Here is a 20,153-nt window from a genome sequence, read left to right on the forward strand (position 1 = left end):
CAAATCTTCACCATTCAGATCCCAATGGGCACCTGGTTGTACCATCTCAATATCTACCAGCACAAACAAAACAACCTCTCTTGATCATAACGCTAGTTGATAATGATAGACAAATGTGGCCTCTGTTTCTGCCTTTTGAGCCTTTATATGTGGTAATTACAGGGTTTATGTGCGAAGGTATGGAGAAATAATATCCTCTTATATTGGCCCTATGATCAGCCTCAGACAACTTGACTTGCAAACTCAGTGGAGGTCCACCTCTTTCGGTTTACAGCCCAATACCACGACACTTCAAACTCGAACCCGAGGTGGCCAATTCATTTGGACACCTCGGGTGGTTACAATAAAAAAGCAAAAAAAGGGTTCTGTGTTTGGTGGCGATGGATCAGTCATATTTTAAATGGAAAAAGGTCGTCTGCTGACCAAAGTTCATGTGACCGAAACTGGGCGGGCTCAACACGTAGCGTTGATTGACGCAAACTCCATGAGCAGGAATCAGTGACATCACTTTCTAGAATTCCCCTTCGAGCAGCAACGGGAGACCGAGGGAGGAAAAATAACGCAACACACGTCCAGGAAAAGCTAGACAGCCTGTGATCCCGAAGATCTCACCGAGGTGATTTTCGAAAACCGAACCATTCAAGGTGAGGCTGTCTTCTGCCTGTTTGGAATAACCACGAAACCTTTGCCGCCATGACTAAGTGTTGAAATGCATCTTGCCCCGGTTTAGCTAACAGTTAGCTGTTGTGTTTACGTGCCTTTCTTACAAAGAAGAAAATCCCTGCGATTCAGCCGGCCTTGTATTAAATTCTGCCATAAAAAAAGTAATGACTCAAATAAAGCGTTGAAAATCTTAATACCTTAGATAACTCTTTCCTCAGACGACGGAAGGTTAATATTAGCTAACGAGGATGTACAACATTTCATTACGTCGTCACTGAAGTACACAGCGGTAACGACTCATTTGGGGTCACTTATAAAAAATTGAAAAATAATAAACGTCGCGTCGGGTGTTGACCGACTTATATCATATTAACGTTACGGCAAAGTATTAGACGTCGTAAAGTTGGATTAATATCCTTGAGCCTAAGGACTTCCTGTGATATTGTAGCGTTAGCTTGCAGCGCTTATATCGCAAGTATAACTGTTTAAGTGTCTCGTCTGAACTCATATGAGGGAAAACAGGTGTATAAGAATGTGGTAATGTCAAAGCAGAGCTAGTCCTCCTTTATTTATTTATCTACTTATTTGTTTTTAATCGTACAGTCTACTTCCTTCTTCCTTACTTCGTTCTTCCCCTGCCATGTCAATCACCGTAAAAAGCAGCCATATTTGTAAAATAGAGACGAATCTGATCATATTTAAAGATGCCAGCTCTGTCTTTTTTTCTTTATCTTTTTATTGTTGTTATCTCTAACAAAGAACAGTGTTCCTTGTGTCTGGGGGAAGGCCACACGAATTCAGCCAGGGGCTTGGTTTGATAAACTCTGCGGAAGTGGTGTGTGTAAACATAATAAAATGAGCAATCTCCATGGGATTCTATATAAAAAAAAAATGTTGAAAAATCTTATTGTAGAAAACAAATCTTGTAGTTAGATTTCACTCAACAGGGTTGAGTTAGCTGTTATGTTTTAATGAGATCATGTCAAATTGATTAAAATATTGTATAAAATGTAAGGCTTTTTGCTTGTCACCCCCCCCAACTCCACTTACTTTTTGTGTGCCTGTGTCTACTGGTCATCCCTTTGCTGGTGATGGCCAAACACACGTATTCCATTCATAGTGACTTGCACTAACACGCTTGTTGTCCACTTTAGGGTGGAGTATAAAATAGGAAAACAAACCTGGCTGCAGAATAAACACTGCAGGATATTAAAGTGTCCCTCTTTGTGTCTGCGAGCACAATAGTGCTCTTGTCTGAGAGGACAGAATGGAGTGGAGGCTGGAGTAGCTGAGAGTGAGAGGACTCAGTGATGGGATTCTGCTTAAATTCATGCTCTTCACATATTTTCTCTTGACTGATTTGTACTGAATACTTGGCCATGTGCCGTACTAGCAAACGTGCTTTACACAATTTCATATTTTGTCTTAAGAGGGACTTTCTCCTCCTGTTTGTCCAAATAGGTGGATACAATGAAACTTCAGCTTAATGAGCCCCTCTGTACTAAGTACAGGAAGAGAGGCCTTGTTTTTTAGATGGGAGAAACATGCACGTACACCCCCCCTCCCCGACACACAGGTGTATATATACAAAAATACCTGTATTGGTGAATGCTCTGAATTGTTAATGTAATTTTTTACATTCTGCAATACTTTTCCTGGTTCCTCATTGAGTAAGAGTTGTGTTCACCCCATGTCTTGTGATAATGACACAGCATCAGTGTTCTGTAGAATTCGAATGTAGAATTTTTACTGTCATCAGTAAAAAGGCAACCAAAGCACTTTCTGCAGATTCGATACACAAGATGGGTGTATCATGACTAATCCACATATTATTCAAATTTGATTATTTAATTCAGTGTTTTAGTCATCAGACCAGTCTGTCACGGTCAATGGTATTTTCTGCTTTGGTGTGACTATGCTGTTACAGTGGCCTCATCCTACTGCTTATCAGTTGACTCTCTCACCCCAAATTGCTTTTTTGTTCAGGCTTCAACATGTTTTCAAGAGCAAAAATTCAAAGTTCATTAAAATGAGTGTTGTTCTTTACATATTTCAAAAACAAATTCTAAAATTCAATCTGTTTTCTAAGAAAATGTTACTATGTAATGTGTTTGAAGATGCACTTTGACTTGGACTGGATGAATACAGACATCAATCGGTACTGCTCACTCTAGGAGGTATTTCCAGACATTCAAAACATAAATTAATAATTAATGAAATAATGCAAAGAGGCTGGTAGGCTAGATGAAGCCCCCAAAGTGCGTTCCTTTAGATCAAGATCGAATTACAAGTAAGCATAAACTAGAAGGTCAGCACTCACGCACACAATTACTCATTTATCAACTACACTTTGACAATTACATCTTTATCTCAACAATACAGGATTTACAGTACTGCTCATTACATAAAAAGCGAAACCAGGACAAGGGTAATTGATGGTGCAAAGTAGTGCAGTAGGGAGGGGGTTGAGGCAGTGTCAGTGGGGTCTTATTGATGAGGCAGGCTGCAGACGGGAAGAAACTGTTTTTGTGGTGAGAGGTGTTGGTCCTGGCAGACTGCAGTCTCCTTGCAGAGGGGAGTGGCTCAAGCAGTGTGTGTCCAGGCTGAAAGGGGTCAGCCATGATCTTTCCTGCATGCTTGAGGGTCCTGGAGGCGCAGAGGTCCTGTAGGGAAGGGAGTTTGCAGCCAATCACCTTTGCAGAGTGGATGATACGCTGCAGTCTGCCCTTATCTTCGGCGGTGGCTGCGGCATATTGGATGGTGATGGAGGAGGTGTGGATGGACGCGATGATAGAGGTGTAGAAGTGCACCATCATCGTCTTTGGCAGGTTAAACCTCTTTGACTACCTCAGGAAGAACATCCTATGCTGTGCTTGTTGGTGATAGAGCTGATGTTCAGCCCCCAATTGAGGTCCTGGGAGATGATTGTTTCCAGGATTGTGGCAGGATTGTGTCAGCTGGTCTCAGGGTGATGCGGGTTGGGCTGGGTTCTTTCTGAAGTGTACAACCATCTCCACAGTCTTTTGAGCATTTAGCTCCAGGTTGTTCTGACTGCACCACAGTCACAGTTGAGATTCTACCAGTTTCCCTATGTGGTATTTCTGAACATTTAATTTTTTTTACATAAATAGCTGTATATTTTGCTCAACCAGGCCTTTGTGCCACATCATGTTGTTGATTTAGCTGTGTTGAGAAAATAGAATTTTAAGACTTTGGATTCAGTGCATTAAACATGAGGGACATAACAGCAGGATATAGGAATAATCATTGGAATTTGTCATTATATTGTTGTCCTTGATGAGACACAGCTCAAATCTGGTGTTTCAATTAGTGCTGTGGACTCACTGTCTGGAGTGTAGCCATGTCCTTTATGCACGGAGTGTTGTTGCATTCATCATGCGATTCACTACTGTTTTTTTTCCCCTGTCATACACAGTGTCACTGTTAAAATGGAACTATTGGCTAAAACCCTACCTGTATTACATACGCTTTTCCAATGAGGCAATGGAGTAATTTGCTAGGTGCTACATAATTCGACAAGTTACTACATATTGACAATTCTGTGAAAGCTTGGTGACACAGATCAAGCTCTCGCATTCATTTAAGCTTCGGACCATGGTAGTGACAAGCAGAATAATGAAAAATAATGCAAACAAATTAATTAAATGCACTTGACTGCAGACTGTTTCTTGTTTTTGCTCGTCATGTCTCCGATGATTGCCCACCAATCCTATTCTACATTTCGCATAACATTTACCAGCATCCTCCTCAGGTGTTTATTTCATTAGAAATTAATCACACTAGGTTGACTCATTAATTATCACTGTATGTAATATAATTAGTGACTTAGTCGCTACATTTTGTTTTTTTTTCTTATATTGTTTTTGAAAAACCTTTTAACAAGAAGCCATAAGCGATTTGTAAACAAAACATAAAGAAAGTATTATATTGCAATGTCAGGCCAGTGATGCTGTGTTAGATTTCTGTAATGTAAGGGTTTCGCAAAGGCTTGTAAAAGCATAATTAATAGGAATCCAACCAAAATCGGGGTTAAATTGCTCATCATGCAGGGCATTCATTGCCCCCCATCTCTCATCGAACCATGGTTGAGTCACCTATCAAACCCAGGAGCTTCATCATGAATTTTGTGTGGAAGTACAGTTGGGCTATGTCAGAAATGAGGAAAACACGTGATCCTCACTACCTGTTCTATATAATTATGACCTCGGTTCTCTGTCAACACTTTTTGTGTCTCAGATAATTTAGAAGTAAAAGTAAACACGCACCTTGAGTTTCGCAAGTTTGGCAGCTTGGTTAGATAAGAAGATGATGCAGTTCTGGGCTGATGTGAGCTACTGTGAGGGGCAATCATGTGACATACAGCCAGAATAACTCACCATTGAACTCCAAACACCCACACACTGTGTCAATGTTAGTTTGCTCGCTGTGGCTCTTTGTTGTCCTGTTTGGTGTCTGGGAATTCAAAGAAAAACAAAGTCTTCCTGCAAGTTTCTGATTTGTTTCATTTAGAATTTATTACGGAGCAGACATGATTAACCCAATTAATCTTAGACCACCTTGACAATAACTTGTAATACACACAACTACATTTCCCTTGCTGTTAATATGTGTCCGAGCGTGATTGGGTTTGGACATAATCAATGACGTTAATGTGTAGGACTGCACAATAGTACCCCCCCCTCCCATGTTTCATCTGCAACTGCTCAATGACCCTCGCTTTAAAAACAATTTGTTTTCCTTTCAGGATGTCTCTGTATCCATCGCTCGAGGACTTCAAGGTCGACAAGGTCATCAAGGTAAGAAAAGTGGCTTCAGGAAAAAACATCTTAAATAATTCTTACATGTATAGAATATTCTTCTTGTACAATAAAAAGGCAGTATATGAACAGGGAGGATATTACAGTGAGTTGTAAATGACAAATGGCTTGCACAAGAATGTATTCAACTTTTTGAGGGCTACCAATATAACTTTTGCTGTGCATGAAACTGCACTCTTTTGTTTGTTGCCCTCTTTTGTATTGCTTATGTTTTGTTTATCAACCACCTTCCAAAAAAAAGCATATATAAATTGTAATGCTACATATCTTACTTCCAAACAATTACTTTTTTCTTTACAGCTTAATCTACTAATATGTAGGGAAGTAAAGAGCACTAACCGCATCAACCTGGCAGTTGCCCTGAGCCATGAGTCAGTCCAGAATATTTACTTCCATATGACTTATTTTTCCTTTTTTTCTGTCATTTTTAGAAAAGAAATTATTTTAGTACTGTTTGAGTTGAGTGTTGTATTATACTTCTTCCAAGGCCCAGGTTCAGTTTGCCCAGTCTGCCGCTACCATGCCTGCCATCACTGAAGGAGTCTACCAAGTCCAGCCCACTCCCTCCGAGATGTCAGGATCAAGTGAGTCTTATAAAAAACATTTTTGGAATATCTTCAGTGTTCTTTCATCTGTTTTATTTGCCCTGTGTACGCTGAATTGGAATGAATTTGTTCCACACAGGAAAGGTCAGGAGCTTCAGCAAGTCTTTGTTTCACACATCAGAAATGCACATAGCCTCCAACTCAAAGGACATTGAAGTATACTGCTCCAAGCAGAAGGCCAAAGTAGCTCAAAGAAATAACGATAGAGAAATACAATGTCCTTTGAGGTGGAGTTTATATGACAATTATATGATTGGATTTAAATAAAGACGAAATCAAATAGCATAGAAGATGCAATCAGAGAGCTGCAGATTGCTGCTCAGTTTTCCCTTGTGCGTTTTGCATTCCTCCACTCATTCAGGTTCTTTTTTTGGATGCAAAGTCTTGTGGGCTTTTGGTCTTTTGTTTTTACCTCAACAGAGCTAGCTGTGAGTCACCATGGTTACTGTTACAGAGAAAGAGAAAAGAGGAAGAGTTTGGAAAGTAAGGGAGGAGGAAAAGACCCAGGGGTGTAGGAGTGAGCAAGAGGAGGAGCAGCAGGAGGAGTTAGTTCTGGAGTAGAGGAGGAACCTAGGAGGGAGGCACAAATCTTTATTGGTGGGGTAACAGCAACGATATGCAACCGTGTTTTTATTACGCTGAACGCGTGAGAGCTGTCTTCGTCTGTGAGGCTTCCTCTGGTAATAGTCGATAGTAACTGGTATCCCGTTACTGTAGACTTTTACCTAACTTGGCAGTATTTATCTATGAGGAAAACTATTAGTAGTGATAAGATGTGTGTGTGTGTGTGCGCGTACGTGCGCGCTTATATATATATGTGTGTGTGTGTATATATATAATATACAGTATATATATATATATATTAGGAAAGGTAAAAGCACACGAGAATGAACTTTTTTTTTCTTAGGTCCCATTTATGAGGAGGCCTTGTTGCCCTACTTCATGACCTAAAATACATTAGATTAAAATAATCTATTTTCATTATCTCCTCTTAGTTTACCCTAGCTTGATTAGTGTGTGATAAACGAACTAAGGAGTACTGAGACCTGATTTATTTAACTTATTTTGTTAGCAGCTGACTTCAGTAATTGTGATTTTAGTTTGTTTGTGTATACTCTCATGCCAGTGTCTTGAGCCAGCATCTCAATCAAGACTTGAGGGAGGAAAGCCTTTGTGTTTGTGTTCACTTGTACTCAAAATAAACTGGCTGGATTTTGTTGCCTGAAGGTGGAGTGAGGCTGGACAAAGGTTTATGGAGGACCGTCATCTTCTTGAAAGGGACCCCAGTTACCAAAGTGTTATTGTCCCATTTGATCAATATTTGTACAGGCTATATAAAAACAATTATATGATCCCTCAACATATTTTTAACAACACATTCTAGTGTGAGACAAACATTCGCTACCAAACATATTTATGCCAATTAGTCCTCCAGGTGGGGTTCCATTTACAGGTGCCTGGGAGAACACATATTTAAAGCTACAGGTGCAGTCATTGTTTTACTAGTGCAATGCATGCTAGGTTGATGATGTGAACTGATTGCACTGTGATTACTTTAAAACATGCTTCACAGGTTCCATATGAAAGGCATAGCCTGATTGGCCAAATTTTATTGACTGCATAGGCACAGGTTTTTCTTTATAATTTAAGAAATCACTAAAGCACCAAAACATTTCGCCAGGGGCCAGTGAACCCCTAACTGGTTGCTCTGCGGGGTTGGGGATTTGGGGGTCTGAAAAACCCTGGTAACCCCAGACACACGGGTGCAATCCTGTCAAACTGGCAGTTGAGTTCTCACGCTCAGTTTGGCTCATCTGTACAATCGCATGAGGGGCACTGTGAAGCCAAACATCACCCTCCCTCTGACAGACCATCACACTTAAAGGGATCATTCCGGCCTCAACAAACTGGCACAGGTGCATCTGTGACTCATACAACTTTGTCCTTAAAAAGGGGTGGTGAGGCGCTGCAGGATACAAGTGTGTCCATTTACTCATGGAGTTAACATCCTCCCCTGCGAAGCATCGCAATATTTGCCTATTTCTCACTCAGCTGAACAGTTCTCTATTTTCTCCCATGTTCTCACTCTCCTACCAACCACCTGTCTCCTTATTTTCACCCTCCCACCTGCCTACCACCCCCCAGCTGCTCCCCCAACCCCTACTCCCATTTCTTTTTTTTGTAATAGCCTCTTCTCTCTTCTTACTTCTAGGCTTGTACCCAAATCTGGCGGAGCTGGGAGACTACATGGGCCTGAGCCTCAACAGCAGTGAGGTCCAGATGAACCTGGCTTTGCTGCCTGCAGCTGACAATGTGAGCTTTAGTGTGTCCTATTGGGTGATCACAATATTAAAATGTTGACTTTTTGCATCAACAACATAATATGATTGTAATACCAATCAGTGTTCAAAAATTAAAAAAACAAACAAACAAATGACATTGTCAACAAGTGGAGATAGTTGTGTTTTACTGCAGTGTCAGTATTTGTGGAAATACTTGCCGGGGACAAGAAACAACATTATCCCTCCATCACAATGCCTAGTTTTAATTAAAAGTAAATTGGTTTCTATTAAAAGACAATAATCCTGGGCTTAAGATATGTTAGAGGACAATGCTGTTCTGTCCCTTTCAATGTTTCTAGTGATCCACTAGATGATGTCATGTATGTGCGTGCTTGTGTGTGTGTGTGTGTGTGTGCTGGCTTGAAACATTTGCGGATATTGTTATTGCCTTATAAGAAGCTTTTCACATAGTTTACCATCATTTGATGCAGATTTCCTTCTTCAAGCCAAATGAATTTAATTTCTACATTCTTAATTTCCCACCCCCCACCACCCAATTCTCAATTCTGCTCTTTTCTGCTGTTTTTCCCTGTCCTCCATTTTGTCACCCATTGTGCTATTCCCCCCGCCCCCCTTTCAGCAAGTGGCAGTGCCCTCCTACTCTGGCGTTGCAGGGATGGTGCGACCCGTGACAGGGGCAGACATTGGCGTCAAGAGGGCAGAGATTCGCCCAGGCCTGCGAGAGATAATTCTCTGCAAGGACCAGGATGGCAAGGTTGGACTTCGGCTCAGAGACGTTGACAATGTGAGTTGGCACTTCTCTCTCTTTGACTTGTTCCTCTTAGTAAGTTGAACTGTCACCAGCACAAGCTGACACTGCTCATCGTGGAGGAAAACATGTCCAATCACTCCACAGTATCAAGCTCTAGAACAAACAAACACCAAATCTGACATCTTAAGCTTTTGCAACTGGATACTAAGACCTTTCAGTCTAGAAGCAGGCTGTCTTGCCGTAATTCCAAGTCTGTTAGAAGTAGTTGTCACCAGACTAGCCTAGCCTATGGCCTTGTATAATGGTTTTGCTGCTTTATGGTGATTCAGAAAGTCAGTGAAAAGCCTTTAAGTCAACAAAACACACAGTTTGACCTCTGATTGTAAAGAAAATAGCCAATTCCATTATTTTGTGCCGTAATAGGACTATTTATTTGTTGTGTGTGATTAACATCTAATTTCCAGTGCCATACACATACATTTTGTTTATTAATATAAAAACTGGCTTTTTAATATCATCATATTTATCTTTTCATAAAGGACACAGATCGTGCAATGGCCCTCTGGTAGGATGCTGTATAATAGCCAAGTGTTATAATGTTGATGGCCACAAGATATAACTACACTGGCCTTTATTTATCAGTTTTTTCAAGTCTAAAGGTGCTTAGAGACTAAAGCTAGCACAATCATTGTCTAAATAACTGGCTTGTTTTACCACTGTATTGCGTTCATTTTTGGTTCTGAGTATGTCAGGTCAACTCAGGACACTGTCATGGAAAAAACAATATACATCATCTTTCTCTTGATACCATAATACATATAACAGTTTATAATGGTCATGATCATATTTTACAAACAGTCTCAAGTGATTGTGACTTTGATCTGATGTAGAGGGAGAATATCATAAGAATGGTTTGCTAACCATAAAACATCTTCTTACAGTATGAACTATTGTTGTAAATATCAGCTCACAATACCGTGTTCATTTCAGATTATTAGGGTGTGTTTACAATGACCACAGACACCAACTGTGTGGTGGACATATGTGGTTGTACCAACAGCCAATCAGAGTGAAGGGACACGCAACACATGGCCCCATCAGGGGAAGCTGATGTAGCATTGCCTGTGTTTTTGTCCATCTTGTAAAGTAAATAAAAAGTCCTGGTTCATTCCATGTCTGGCATCTGCTTGCCAGATTTTGTCTCAACCCCAGCTCCTCCAAGACAACTAGTGGTAATTTTCTCTGTTTCAGTTTAAACAGGTAAACAGAATTAGAATGTGCTATGCTAGTAACTACTAGCTGAGTTTACGAGCAACACTCTGAAAACTGGACTTAAAATTTACATTCCCCTAGATAACCTTTATTTTCAGACTTTTTTATCATAAAAGTGGGTTTCCTGAAATGCCACATAAACCCTGACTGGACACCTGGAAAGACATGGATAACCCAAAGTGATAACATTCACATGCCGCCACAGCTCATCAAGTTGTTTTAAAATGTTGGGGTTGAAATAAAGAAGTGAGTGCATCATCTCAGCGGTCAGGCGCATCAAACATTTTCAGCAAAGGAACAGATGAAACTTCAAGAATCTTCAAGAGTTGAAAAAACTGATGATTCACTTCCGGCCAAAACAAATCTCCCATTATCCTTTCTTGATCTGGCTAGACATCAGATAAGCGCTCCCCAAACTGTGACTCGGAGATGCTACTGAAGTTAGCAGCATTTAGCCTGACTAGGTTTTGCATCACTCTACCAATTATTGCAGTTCATAGTTAACATACCTTATGTTGTGCCAAGTTGCAATATATCTCAAGGCTCACAGACAAACCATGAAGAGGGAACCTAAGCCACTAGCCAATAGCTCCTATTTGTCTTTTTTTTTTCGTTACCAATTTCCTTTTTCTCAAGTCCCCCTGAGTCATTTTTACTCTTTTCTCTCTCTACGATGTCAGGGAGTGTTTGTCCAGCTGGTGCAGGCGAACTCCCCTGCTGCCCTGGCCGGGCTGCGCTTTGGGGACCAGATTCTTCAGATCAATGGCCAGAATTGCGCTGGCTGGAGTGTAGACAAGTCCCACAAAGCCCTGAAGGCTGCTGCAGAGACCCGCATCGAGCTGGTGGTCAGGGACCGGTGAGGAACGTTTCATACAGCATGGAGTTAATATGGGGAAGAGAAATAAGTATAAAATAAGTATAAAAGTATATATAGAAAATGTAATATAACACTCACATTGTGTCATAGACTTGTAAGTATTCCAAATTTAGATTTACCATTAAACATTGTATTATTGGATTGTAGTATTTCTAATTTTGGGTGTTTTGTTCAATGTCTTCATTTTAATCTCAATGGATTGTTTTCAAACCTAAGAGAAGGTTACTTTCCTACAATGTTTTTTCCAAAATGAATAAGAATTTACCTGGAATCCCTCCATCCATCCCTTGTCCATGACTTTTCCTACAGTTTTAGTCGTTGGGATGCTGGTGCCAGTCCCAACAGCCATCAGGCGAGAGACTGGGTACATCCTGGACTGGTTGCCAGTCAATCGCAGGCCCACATATATAGAGACAAACAATCATTCACACACAAAGGCAATTTTCCCAATTTTTTCCCAATTGACCTCCTACACGATTTTGGAATATGGGAGGAAAGGCCATTATTAAGATTGCCATGAAAGTAGAATTAAACTGCTTCTCTTGAGGCCGTAGAGGAAATTAGTATTTTGATGCTATTCATCTTTCATTATTTTCATTTTTTTCTTTTTGATGCATGATTTTTTGATGTCCTGATTCCAACCAGCATCCCTCGCTTCTAGTCATAACAATTTAAGTGAATTTAGAGTGGTTGAGATGAGGAGTCTTTAAGGGGGCAGGAGCTTACTTAGGCAGTGCTACTGAGGTATGGAGGGCACATTTGATGCCTATAACAACACAGTAAGGCCCCATAGTAGTTTTATGTTTGACTCCCTCTGCTGGTAATGGTTTTGATTACACCTCCACTATCCTGTGGAGAAAGTGATTATTACCCCACACCCCCAACTCTTATCTTGTTTGTTATTGTCAATTTTTCCTCATCATAAAAAACAATACATAGATGCATGACGTATTAACGAAAAAGTCCTAAACTTTGCTGTTGCTATGTGTGTTTCTGTGTTTCTAGGCCATTCCAGCGCACGATCACCATGCACAAAGACAGCTCTGGCCACGTTGGTTTCATCTACAAGTCTGGTAAAATTACGTCCTTGGTCAAGGATGGCTCCGCTGCCAGCAACGGCCTACTGACTGACCATTACATTTGTGAAATCAATGGACAAAACGTCATTGGACTCAAGGTCAGGCACCTGTTTCTTGTTGAAGTTTCATTGGTCTCAGTATTTCTGTGTGGGTGTTTAAAATCAAGTACACACCGCAACCTCATTCATTGTTTCTTCTCTGTAAAAACTCCAGGACTCTCAGATCAAGGATATTCTCACCACGTCCCCGACTGCCATGACCATCACCATCATGCCCAAGTTAATCTATGAACACATGATTAAAAGGTAAGATGCCTCATTCTGGAGACAAAGGTTTTCACTTTTGGCCACTTTATGTATTGGAAAGTGGTCCTTTTTGATTGAATTTTCAGCTTGGATTTGTTTTGTTCCCCTGCAGGATGTCAACCGGTCTCCTGCGCTCAGCCATGGATCACTCCGTCCCAGAGGTGTAAAGATCTGGAGAAGCAGGAACCTCAGATCTCTTCAGTCCACTGATCTCTCTCTCTTTTTCTTACTCGATTTCATCAATCCCTCTTTCCTTCTCTCTTCATTCCAGTGCCTGCATCACAATCATCACACCTTCACTCATCTTCACATCCTCTTAAAAATGCCTCAATTCTTTCCCTCATGATGACTTTTATCTCTTACGTTTCCTTTTGCTCTGTTGACACATCTAGTATATGTTAACCCTGTAGTCTTAGTATTACACATGGGGTATTTTTGCTTTGTATTTGGGATCAAGAACAGTACAGTCATTTTTTTAAGCCATGCACAATATATCCTGAGTCTAGGCCTTCCTGCTCACTGTGGAGCCGAATCATTGGCAAATGACATTTTTTGTTTGTTTTATTTTTTTCCTGAAAATGCTGAAGCGAAGGACCAGCTGTGGAAGCCCTATTTTCTAGCTGCACTGTCAGTCCCTGAACCTATCCCCCAAACCTTCCCTGGAAGGTAGCAGCATGAGGTTTTCGGCGTATAACTGTAAGCTTCGCTGAAAACAAGAGGCAAGGACACTAATTTTCGATCAGAAGACTTGTTTTAACCCTCCCCAGGCAGATGTTGCAGATTTGCGACAGCCAAATATCAGATTTTTCCTGCAACTACAACTTAATTTGAGCCTGAGAGGGTTAATGAATCTGGACGCAGTGACTAGCTTCATTCTGGGTCAATCCGCTGATTTACAACTGTGAAAACATGTTTTAATTTCATTCCGCAAACGAGCTGATTCAAGCACATTTGTTGGAAATTGGCAAAATTAACATTGGAAAAAAGGAAATGTTAAAAGAAATGTAAGTAAGGCTCTTCTCCCCAGTTTTCATTCCACGTCACATCATGATGCTGTTATACCGCTGCCACCTTGAGATGGTTGCAAAATATCAGCCGATTAAGCAGCATTTATGTATCACGCTTCAGCAGATTCCTATAAATTTTTTTTTTTTGCTCGGCCAGTAAAATTAGTAGGTTTTAGCGGTAACATTGTTTGTTTCGGTTGATTGTTTCTTTCAACAATTTATCTGTGAAAAAACAATTTATTAGCGTCTCTTCTTTCCATTGGACTTCATCATCAGTGAAAGTTTTCCAGTAGATGGAAATGTGCCCATTTGTCACACGTGTCCTGTGTTTGAGACTGTTGTGCGTGTTTGGAAAAGTGGGTGAGGGGGGGCGGTGGGTGGGTGGGTAGGGGTGAGGGAATGGGGGAGGGGGCTGTCGCCCTACACAGCTGGAACTCAGCCCTGTCCAACAATGCTGAGTGCCACAAAGCCATGGTCTGCACAAGGCAGGCCTCCATCGTGCTTCACCATGGAGGGTGTGAGTTGGGACAGGGCATGTGCTGGGCCACTAAGTGCACTTTCCACAACCTTTTATAGAGGTTTGCTTTCCTGTTTCCATTTCAAATAGTTTTTTATTTTTTTTAATTATATCTTGTCTGTGGTGCCTCATGTTAATCTTTTAAAATATGGTCAATGTTAACGTTAGGAAGCTGCTCCAATTTGTTGATGAAAATCATGCAGTCAAATTGACTCCTTTAGCCAACAGATGTGTTGCAGCCCCCTGTAGGATCCTGTCCTGCAACTTAAGAGTCCCACTCCCTTTCTACTTGTCATATGAATTCGCTCTTTCTCATGCTATTCTTGTTCGGATGCATGTGTTCCTTTTAATTTTCTAGGTATGCAATCTGATAAACATTCTCATTCTGTAAAAAATAAAAAAATAGCAAAATCTTAAAAAGTTTATATTCAAATGTAACCAAAATAATATTGTTAAACAAATAAAACAGTCTTTCTGTTCACATAACCTGTATGTTGCTTTTTTTCAATTATTATTCTTGTGGCCATATGGTGGGTTGGGAGTCCCAACATGGATCATCAACTTCACACTTCTATAGACATACATTGCAGTCCACCTTAGGTTACTGTTTCCAAGGAAACAGCAGCATTTCTAAACATGAAATCATACTTAGCAAATATACTGTGGTCTTCATCTTTCACGTTCAGCTTTTCCCTTCAAGTGCCCCCACAGCGAATCAACCTCCTCCATCTAACCCTATTCTCTATCCTCTTCTCTCACGCCAACTAACCTCATGTCCTTGTTCACTACATCCATAAATCCTTTCTTTGGTCCTCCTCGAGACCTCTTACCTGGTTGTTCCAATTTCATCATCCTACGAATATATTCTCTATCTCTTCTCCGGATATGATCGAACCATCGGAGTCTTGGCACTCTGATCTTATGGTCTACAACATCTAACATGTGCTGTGCCTCTGATAGACTCATTCTTGGTCCTATCTGTCCTCATCACTCCCAAAACGAACTTCAACATCTTCATCTCTGTTACCTCCAGTCCTGCTTTCTTCTCTTCATTGCCACTGTCTTGAAAGCGTACAGCATAACTGGTCTCACAATTGTCTTGCACACCTTTCCTTTCATTCTGGTGGATTATCTTTTACCAGATGATAATCCTGCCCCTTTTCTTCACCTTTTCTTCACCTGTTCCAACCTGCTTGAGCCTGTTTCTTCATCTAATCCACACGTCATTGCTCTGGTATGTTTACCCTAAGTATTTAAAATGCTCCACCTTCTCTATATTCACTCCCTGTAACCTTGTCATTTCACTTGCAGCCACACAGACATATATCTTATCCATGTGTCTATCATCTCTTGTGGAGAAGTTCTAGTATCTCGGGGTCTTGTTCATGAGTGAGGGAAGGATGGAGCAGGAGATCGACTGGCGGATTGATCTTGGTGAAGAGGATCCTGAGCCAAAAGGCAAAGCTCTCATATAGCAGTTGATTTATTTTCTTACCTTCACCTATAGACTGTGCATTGTGACAGAAAAAACAATGTTGCAGATCCAAGTAGCCAAAATGAATTTCCTCCACAGGGTGTCTAGGTTCTCCTTTAGAGATAGGAGTTTGGCTATCTGGGAGAGGCTCAGAGTAGTAGTACTGCTTGTCAACATGGAGAGGAGCCAGATGAGGTGGCTTGGGCATCTGGTCAAGATCCCTCCTGGACACCTCTCTGTTGAGGTGTACTGGGATGTACAGTAAGGAAGACATATTGGAGGGACAATGTCTCTTGGCAAGGTTAGGATCGCCTCCCCCCAGAACAGCTGGACCAAGTGGCTGGGGAGAGGGAAGTCTGGGCCTCCCTGCTGATGCTGCTGCCCCCATGACCCGACCATGGATAAGCGGTAGAAAATGGATGGAAATTCTGTCTCATTCATTCCCCTCCTTTCTAGAACATGCCTCCACCTCTATATCACCTGTTCCCTGCTCTCACTAGATATCACAATGCCATTTGCAAACATCATGGTCCTTGGAGATTCCTGTCAAAACTCTTATGTCAGCCTGTCCACCACCACTGCAAACAAGAATGGTCTCAGAACTGATCCCTGATTTAGTCCTACCCCCATCCCGAATTTCACCATAGTCTCAAGTATCGCATACAAGTCCTACACCAGTCTAACATAGATATTGGCAGTTCAGACTTTCTCATAAAATCCCATATCTCAGCACCCTGTCTTATCCTTTTTCTAGGTCTACATAGCTACAATGCTACTCCACTGAACCTCCTCTGTACTTCTCTAGCAGCATTCTTAAGACAAATACTGCATCTGCAGCACTCTTTCTAGGCATGAGGCCATACTGCTGTTCACAAATGCTGCCACTACTCTTTCCCATAACCTCATTGTATGGCCCATCAACTTTATCCCATCTATAGTTACCATCACACATATTCTCCATTCCTCAGACATCTTCTCACTCTAAGATCCTGTTGAATAATCTAACCGGAAAATGACTGTTGCCTTTCCTCGACATTTCAGTATATCATTAGGAACAAACTGTCTTTCTACTCTTTATCCTCTCTAATGCCCTCTCCACTACAACTTTACTACTCTGCTACTTTGTGGTCCTCAATAGTCAGCTCTTCTGCCCTTCCATTGCTTTCATTTTCCTCATTTATCAGCTCTTCAAAATACTCTTTCCATCTTCCCATCACTCTTCTAGCATCTGTAAGTACATTTTCCACTCAATCCTTAATCAAGCAAACCTGATGTACATCCTTTCCATCTCTATCTTTCTGTTTTTGTTGGCTTGTATAAATCGTTCTCTCCTTCCTTACTGTCTAACCAAACATACAGGTCATTGTACACCCTTTGTTTTGCCTTAACTACCTCCATCTTTACTTCAGCTGTATCTCCCAATACTCCTGTCTGGTCACTTCAGTCCCATCAGTGTTCCGCGTCTTGTTTGCTAACCGCTTTCTCTGTATATACTCCTGAACTTCCTCTTTCCACCACCAAGTCTCCTTATCTACTTTCCTTCCAGAGGACATACCAAGTACTCTCCTACCTGTCTCCCTGATAACATTAGCTGTTGTTTTCCAGTCATCTGGATTCTCTCCCTGACCACCCAGAGCCTTTCTCAACTCTTCCCTGAAAACCATACAACCCTCCTTCCTTTTCAGCTTCCCCTCCTTTTCCTCTGCTCTGACTTTGTCCTCTTGATATTCCTTGTCACCAGAGTCATCCTACAAACCACCATCCTATACTGTCTATCACTGATCTCTTTCAGATGACCTCATCCATCCTAGATGTAATCAAACTGTGCTCCTACCTCCATTGTCATAAGTTACCCTATGTCCCTGTCTTTTGTGCAAAAAAAGTGTTCACTACATCCATTTCCATCCTATTTGCAATGTTTTTATCCTGGATTTCAAACCTGCCTATCGCTTCTTCATCACCTCTATTGTCTACATGTCCATTGAAATCTAATCACCATTCCTGCCCTTTGGGGATATTCTGCACTGCTTCATCTAACTCACTCCAGATATTCTCCTTGCCCTCTAACTCACATCCCACCTGTGGGGTGTAGCCACTAACAACATTGAGCATCACATCTTCAATTTCCAGTGTCAGACTCATAAGTCTATCTGACACTCTTTTCACCCACAGAACATTTCTAACAAACTCTTCCTTCAAGATAACTCCTACCCCATTTCTCTTCCTGTCAATACTGTGATGGTACAACTTAAAACCTGCTTCTACTTCTAGCCTTGCCACTTTCCCACCTGGTCTCCTGGACACACAGTGTATCTACCTCCCTTCTCTCAACCAACTCTAGTTTTTCTTGTCATTGTCCCAATGTTCAAAGTCCCCACTCTCAGTCGCGGCCTCTTGCCTTTCCTCTTCCCTCTCTGCTTCCGAACACGCCTTCCTCCTCTCCTTCTGCGATCTACAGTAGCCCAGTTTCCACTGGTACTGTGTAGTCATTCTTATGGCAATTGTTAACCTGGGCTTCGACTGATCTGGTATCACGTTTTACGTTGGATACCCTTCCTCATGCAACGGTCTGCATTTATCTGGTCGTGGGAACAGCTCAAACAGACATTGGCTTGTGTCCCCCCAAGGCTGCATTTTTCTAATACTAGAATTTATTTATCTATTAGAATTTGGCTTCATTACCAAAACACTGAAATGCCCTGAAAAATTCCTTTATATCATAGAGTTGATGCTGCAATCATATATTATTATTAAATTATCATTATTAATTTAAATTTGTGTGCATTTCATATAAAAAATATATAGCCACACCATCTTTTCTGCTTAAAATCATTTTGTTAATTTCTATACTTTTTAATTATTATTTTTTGGATTGTTGGAAATGGAAAAACTTTATTGTTATTGTAAAGTGCAATACAATGGAACCAAGCCAGACTCTGCTTTGTCTGGTTGTTCACGCTTTGGCCCTGAAACAAGGTTTGGCCCACTTTTGAAACCATTTTACTTTTAATTGGATTTTCTGGAATGGGTCTGTCAACCCTCACAGTTGGGCTGTCAAATTGTGCTGAGGCTGGATAGCAAATATTTGCGCAACCAGAAGAACAGCAACCCTCTTCAACATCTTAACAGAGAGTTCTTCACTTGTCCAGGGGGGGTTTGTACAAACTGTAGCCGGCCTGTATTAAAGATTTTAAGAAATGATGGTGGCTTCCAAGGTTTGCAATGAATTTTGCCAGTCACGCATTGGTCCGGACTTCAGTGGAGCCTAGTTGACTGAAATCAAAGTCCAGCGAGCCGATCCAGACGAGTCTTTGGCCTCCCCTGCATCTCGGTCAGGGGTCTGCGCCCCCGCCTGTTCAGATAGATTGCCATCCTACCCAAAGCTGACAAGCCAATACAACCTCTGATCCAATGTGGGATGAGTTTGTCACCATGAAAACATCCAAGTAATAAGAGAAGTGTTTGCTTGAGAGCAAATAAAGCCTGATGTGTCTGATAAAGACAGATGTGTCTGGTTGGGAGTCAATTGACCATGTCCACAGATATTTGGTTGATGGCGTCCTCTGGAAATCAATAATGAAAAGGGGGTTGTGATGTCAGGCTGCGTTGCCTCAGCATGACTTTCATCAATAAAAGACATTAAACAGGACTAATACTGAGAGCGGGCGGTTGTCCTCCTCATTCTATCGCCCGATCCTCATCTAATACGACTCTTTGGAAAACAGGAAATTGATGGGGGACGGATGAGAAGAGCCCTCTATACTGAGATAGAACCTTTGTGTTACACACAAAAACATTAGCTTTCAAATAGTCACTGGATTGTGACATATTGATATATTAAACCAAAATCAGCAAAAATAGTTTTTGAAAAACACAAACCTGTACCCAATAAAGGCCTTCTTATCTGCTTTTTTTCATATGTAAGTAGGCTCCCGTAACAGATGAGCTACCGGTTAAATACCTTTTTACTGTTTGACCCCTGCTATGGTTTTACATGTGTCGTTTAAGTTAGGGTCATGCATGAACAATAGTGCTGCATATACCACTAATGAACTTTAATGTAACAAAATATCTCCAAAGGTCTATTTAAGAGGATTTCTAAAACAAGCAAAAGTTAAATTCTGCAAAATTAGAAACTGAAGATTCCCCTTCATCACTTCCTTGATCGGTTATTCCAGTTCTGTGCGCTGGCTTTAAATTGCGTCCCAGAGTTCAGGCCTTTTGCCTGAGGAGTCTGGTACACACACTAAAAATTAAACCATATGACTGACAGAGTCTACACCAAATCACAGAACTAAAGTTTTGGAGAATAAACTGTTGAGAAATCTTTTTATGCAAAAATTTTGTGCAATACAAATTTATCCCTGTGTCATTTTGGAGTTTGCAATTCTCTGCATTTACAACAATGCAACATCACAAGGCCTGGGAGTATTTGACCATTGTCGAAAGGGACGCTCTTGTG

General features: G+C 41.1%; 1 protein-coding gene across 1 annotated transcript; it reads left to right on the forward strand.

Annotated features, from left to right (window-relative positions):
- Nucleotides 1-504: 504 nt before the first annotated feature.
- On the forward strand, nt 505-14,703 carry sdcbp2 (syndecan binding protein (syntenin) 2). The gene is made up of 9 exons (XM_086159304.1): nt 505-644; nt 5,429-5,480; nt 5,989-6,085; nt 8,319-8,419; nt 9,029-9,193; nt 11,113-11,288; nt 12,315-12,486; nt 12,602-12,693; nt 12,806-14,703. Exons 2-9 carry the CDS (start codon nt 5,430-5,432, stop codon nt 12,858-12,860), a joined length of 909 nt encoding a protein of 302 aa, XP_086015430.1. The 5' UTR covers nt 505-644; nt 5,429; the 3' UTR covers nt 12,861-14,703.
- The last annotated feature ends 5,450 nt before the right edge of the window (nt 14,704-20,153 follow it).

This window comes from Fistularia commersonii, chromosome 14, assembly GCF_037954325.1.
Source record: "Fistularia commersonii isolate RoL2024-O1a breed Wild chromosome 14, RoL_Fcom_v1.0, whole genome shotgun sequence".
In the NCBI taxonomy this organism is placed as follows: Eukaryota; Metazoa; Chordata; class Actinopteri; order Syngnathiformes; family Fistulariidae; genus Fistularia; species Fistularia commersonii.

Coding starts and splice junctions, on each gene's coding strand:
- sdcbp2 (XM_086159304.1), top strand. CDS start 5,430: ATGTCTCTGTATCCATCGCTCGAGGACTTCAAGGTCGACAAGGTCATC. Junction 8,420..9,028: donor TGCTGCCTGCAGCTGACAAT/GTGAGCTTTAGT, acceptor CCCCCCTTTCAG/CAAGTGGCAGTGCCCTCCTA. Junction 9,194..11,112: donor GGCTCAGAGACGTTGACAAT/GTGAGTTGGCAC, acceptor CTACGATGTCAG/GGAGTGTTTGTCCAGCTGGT.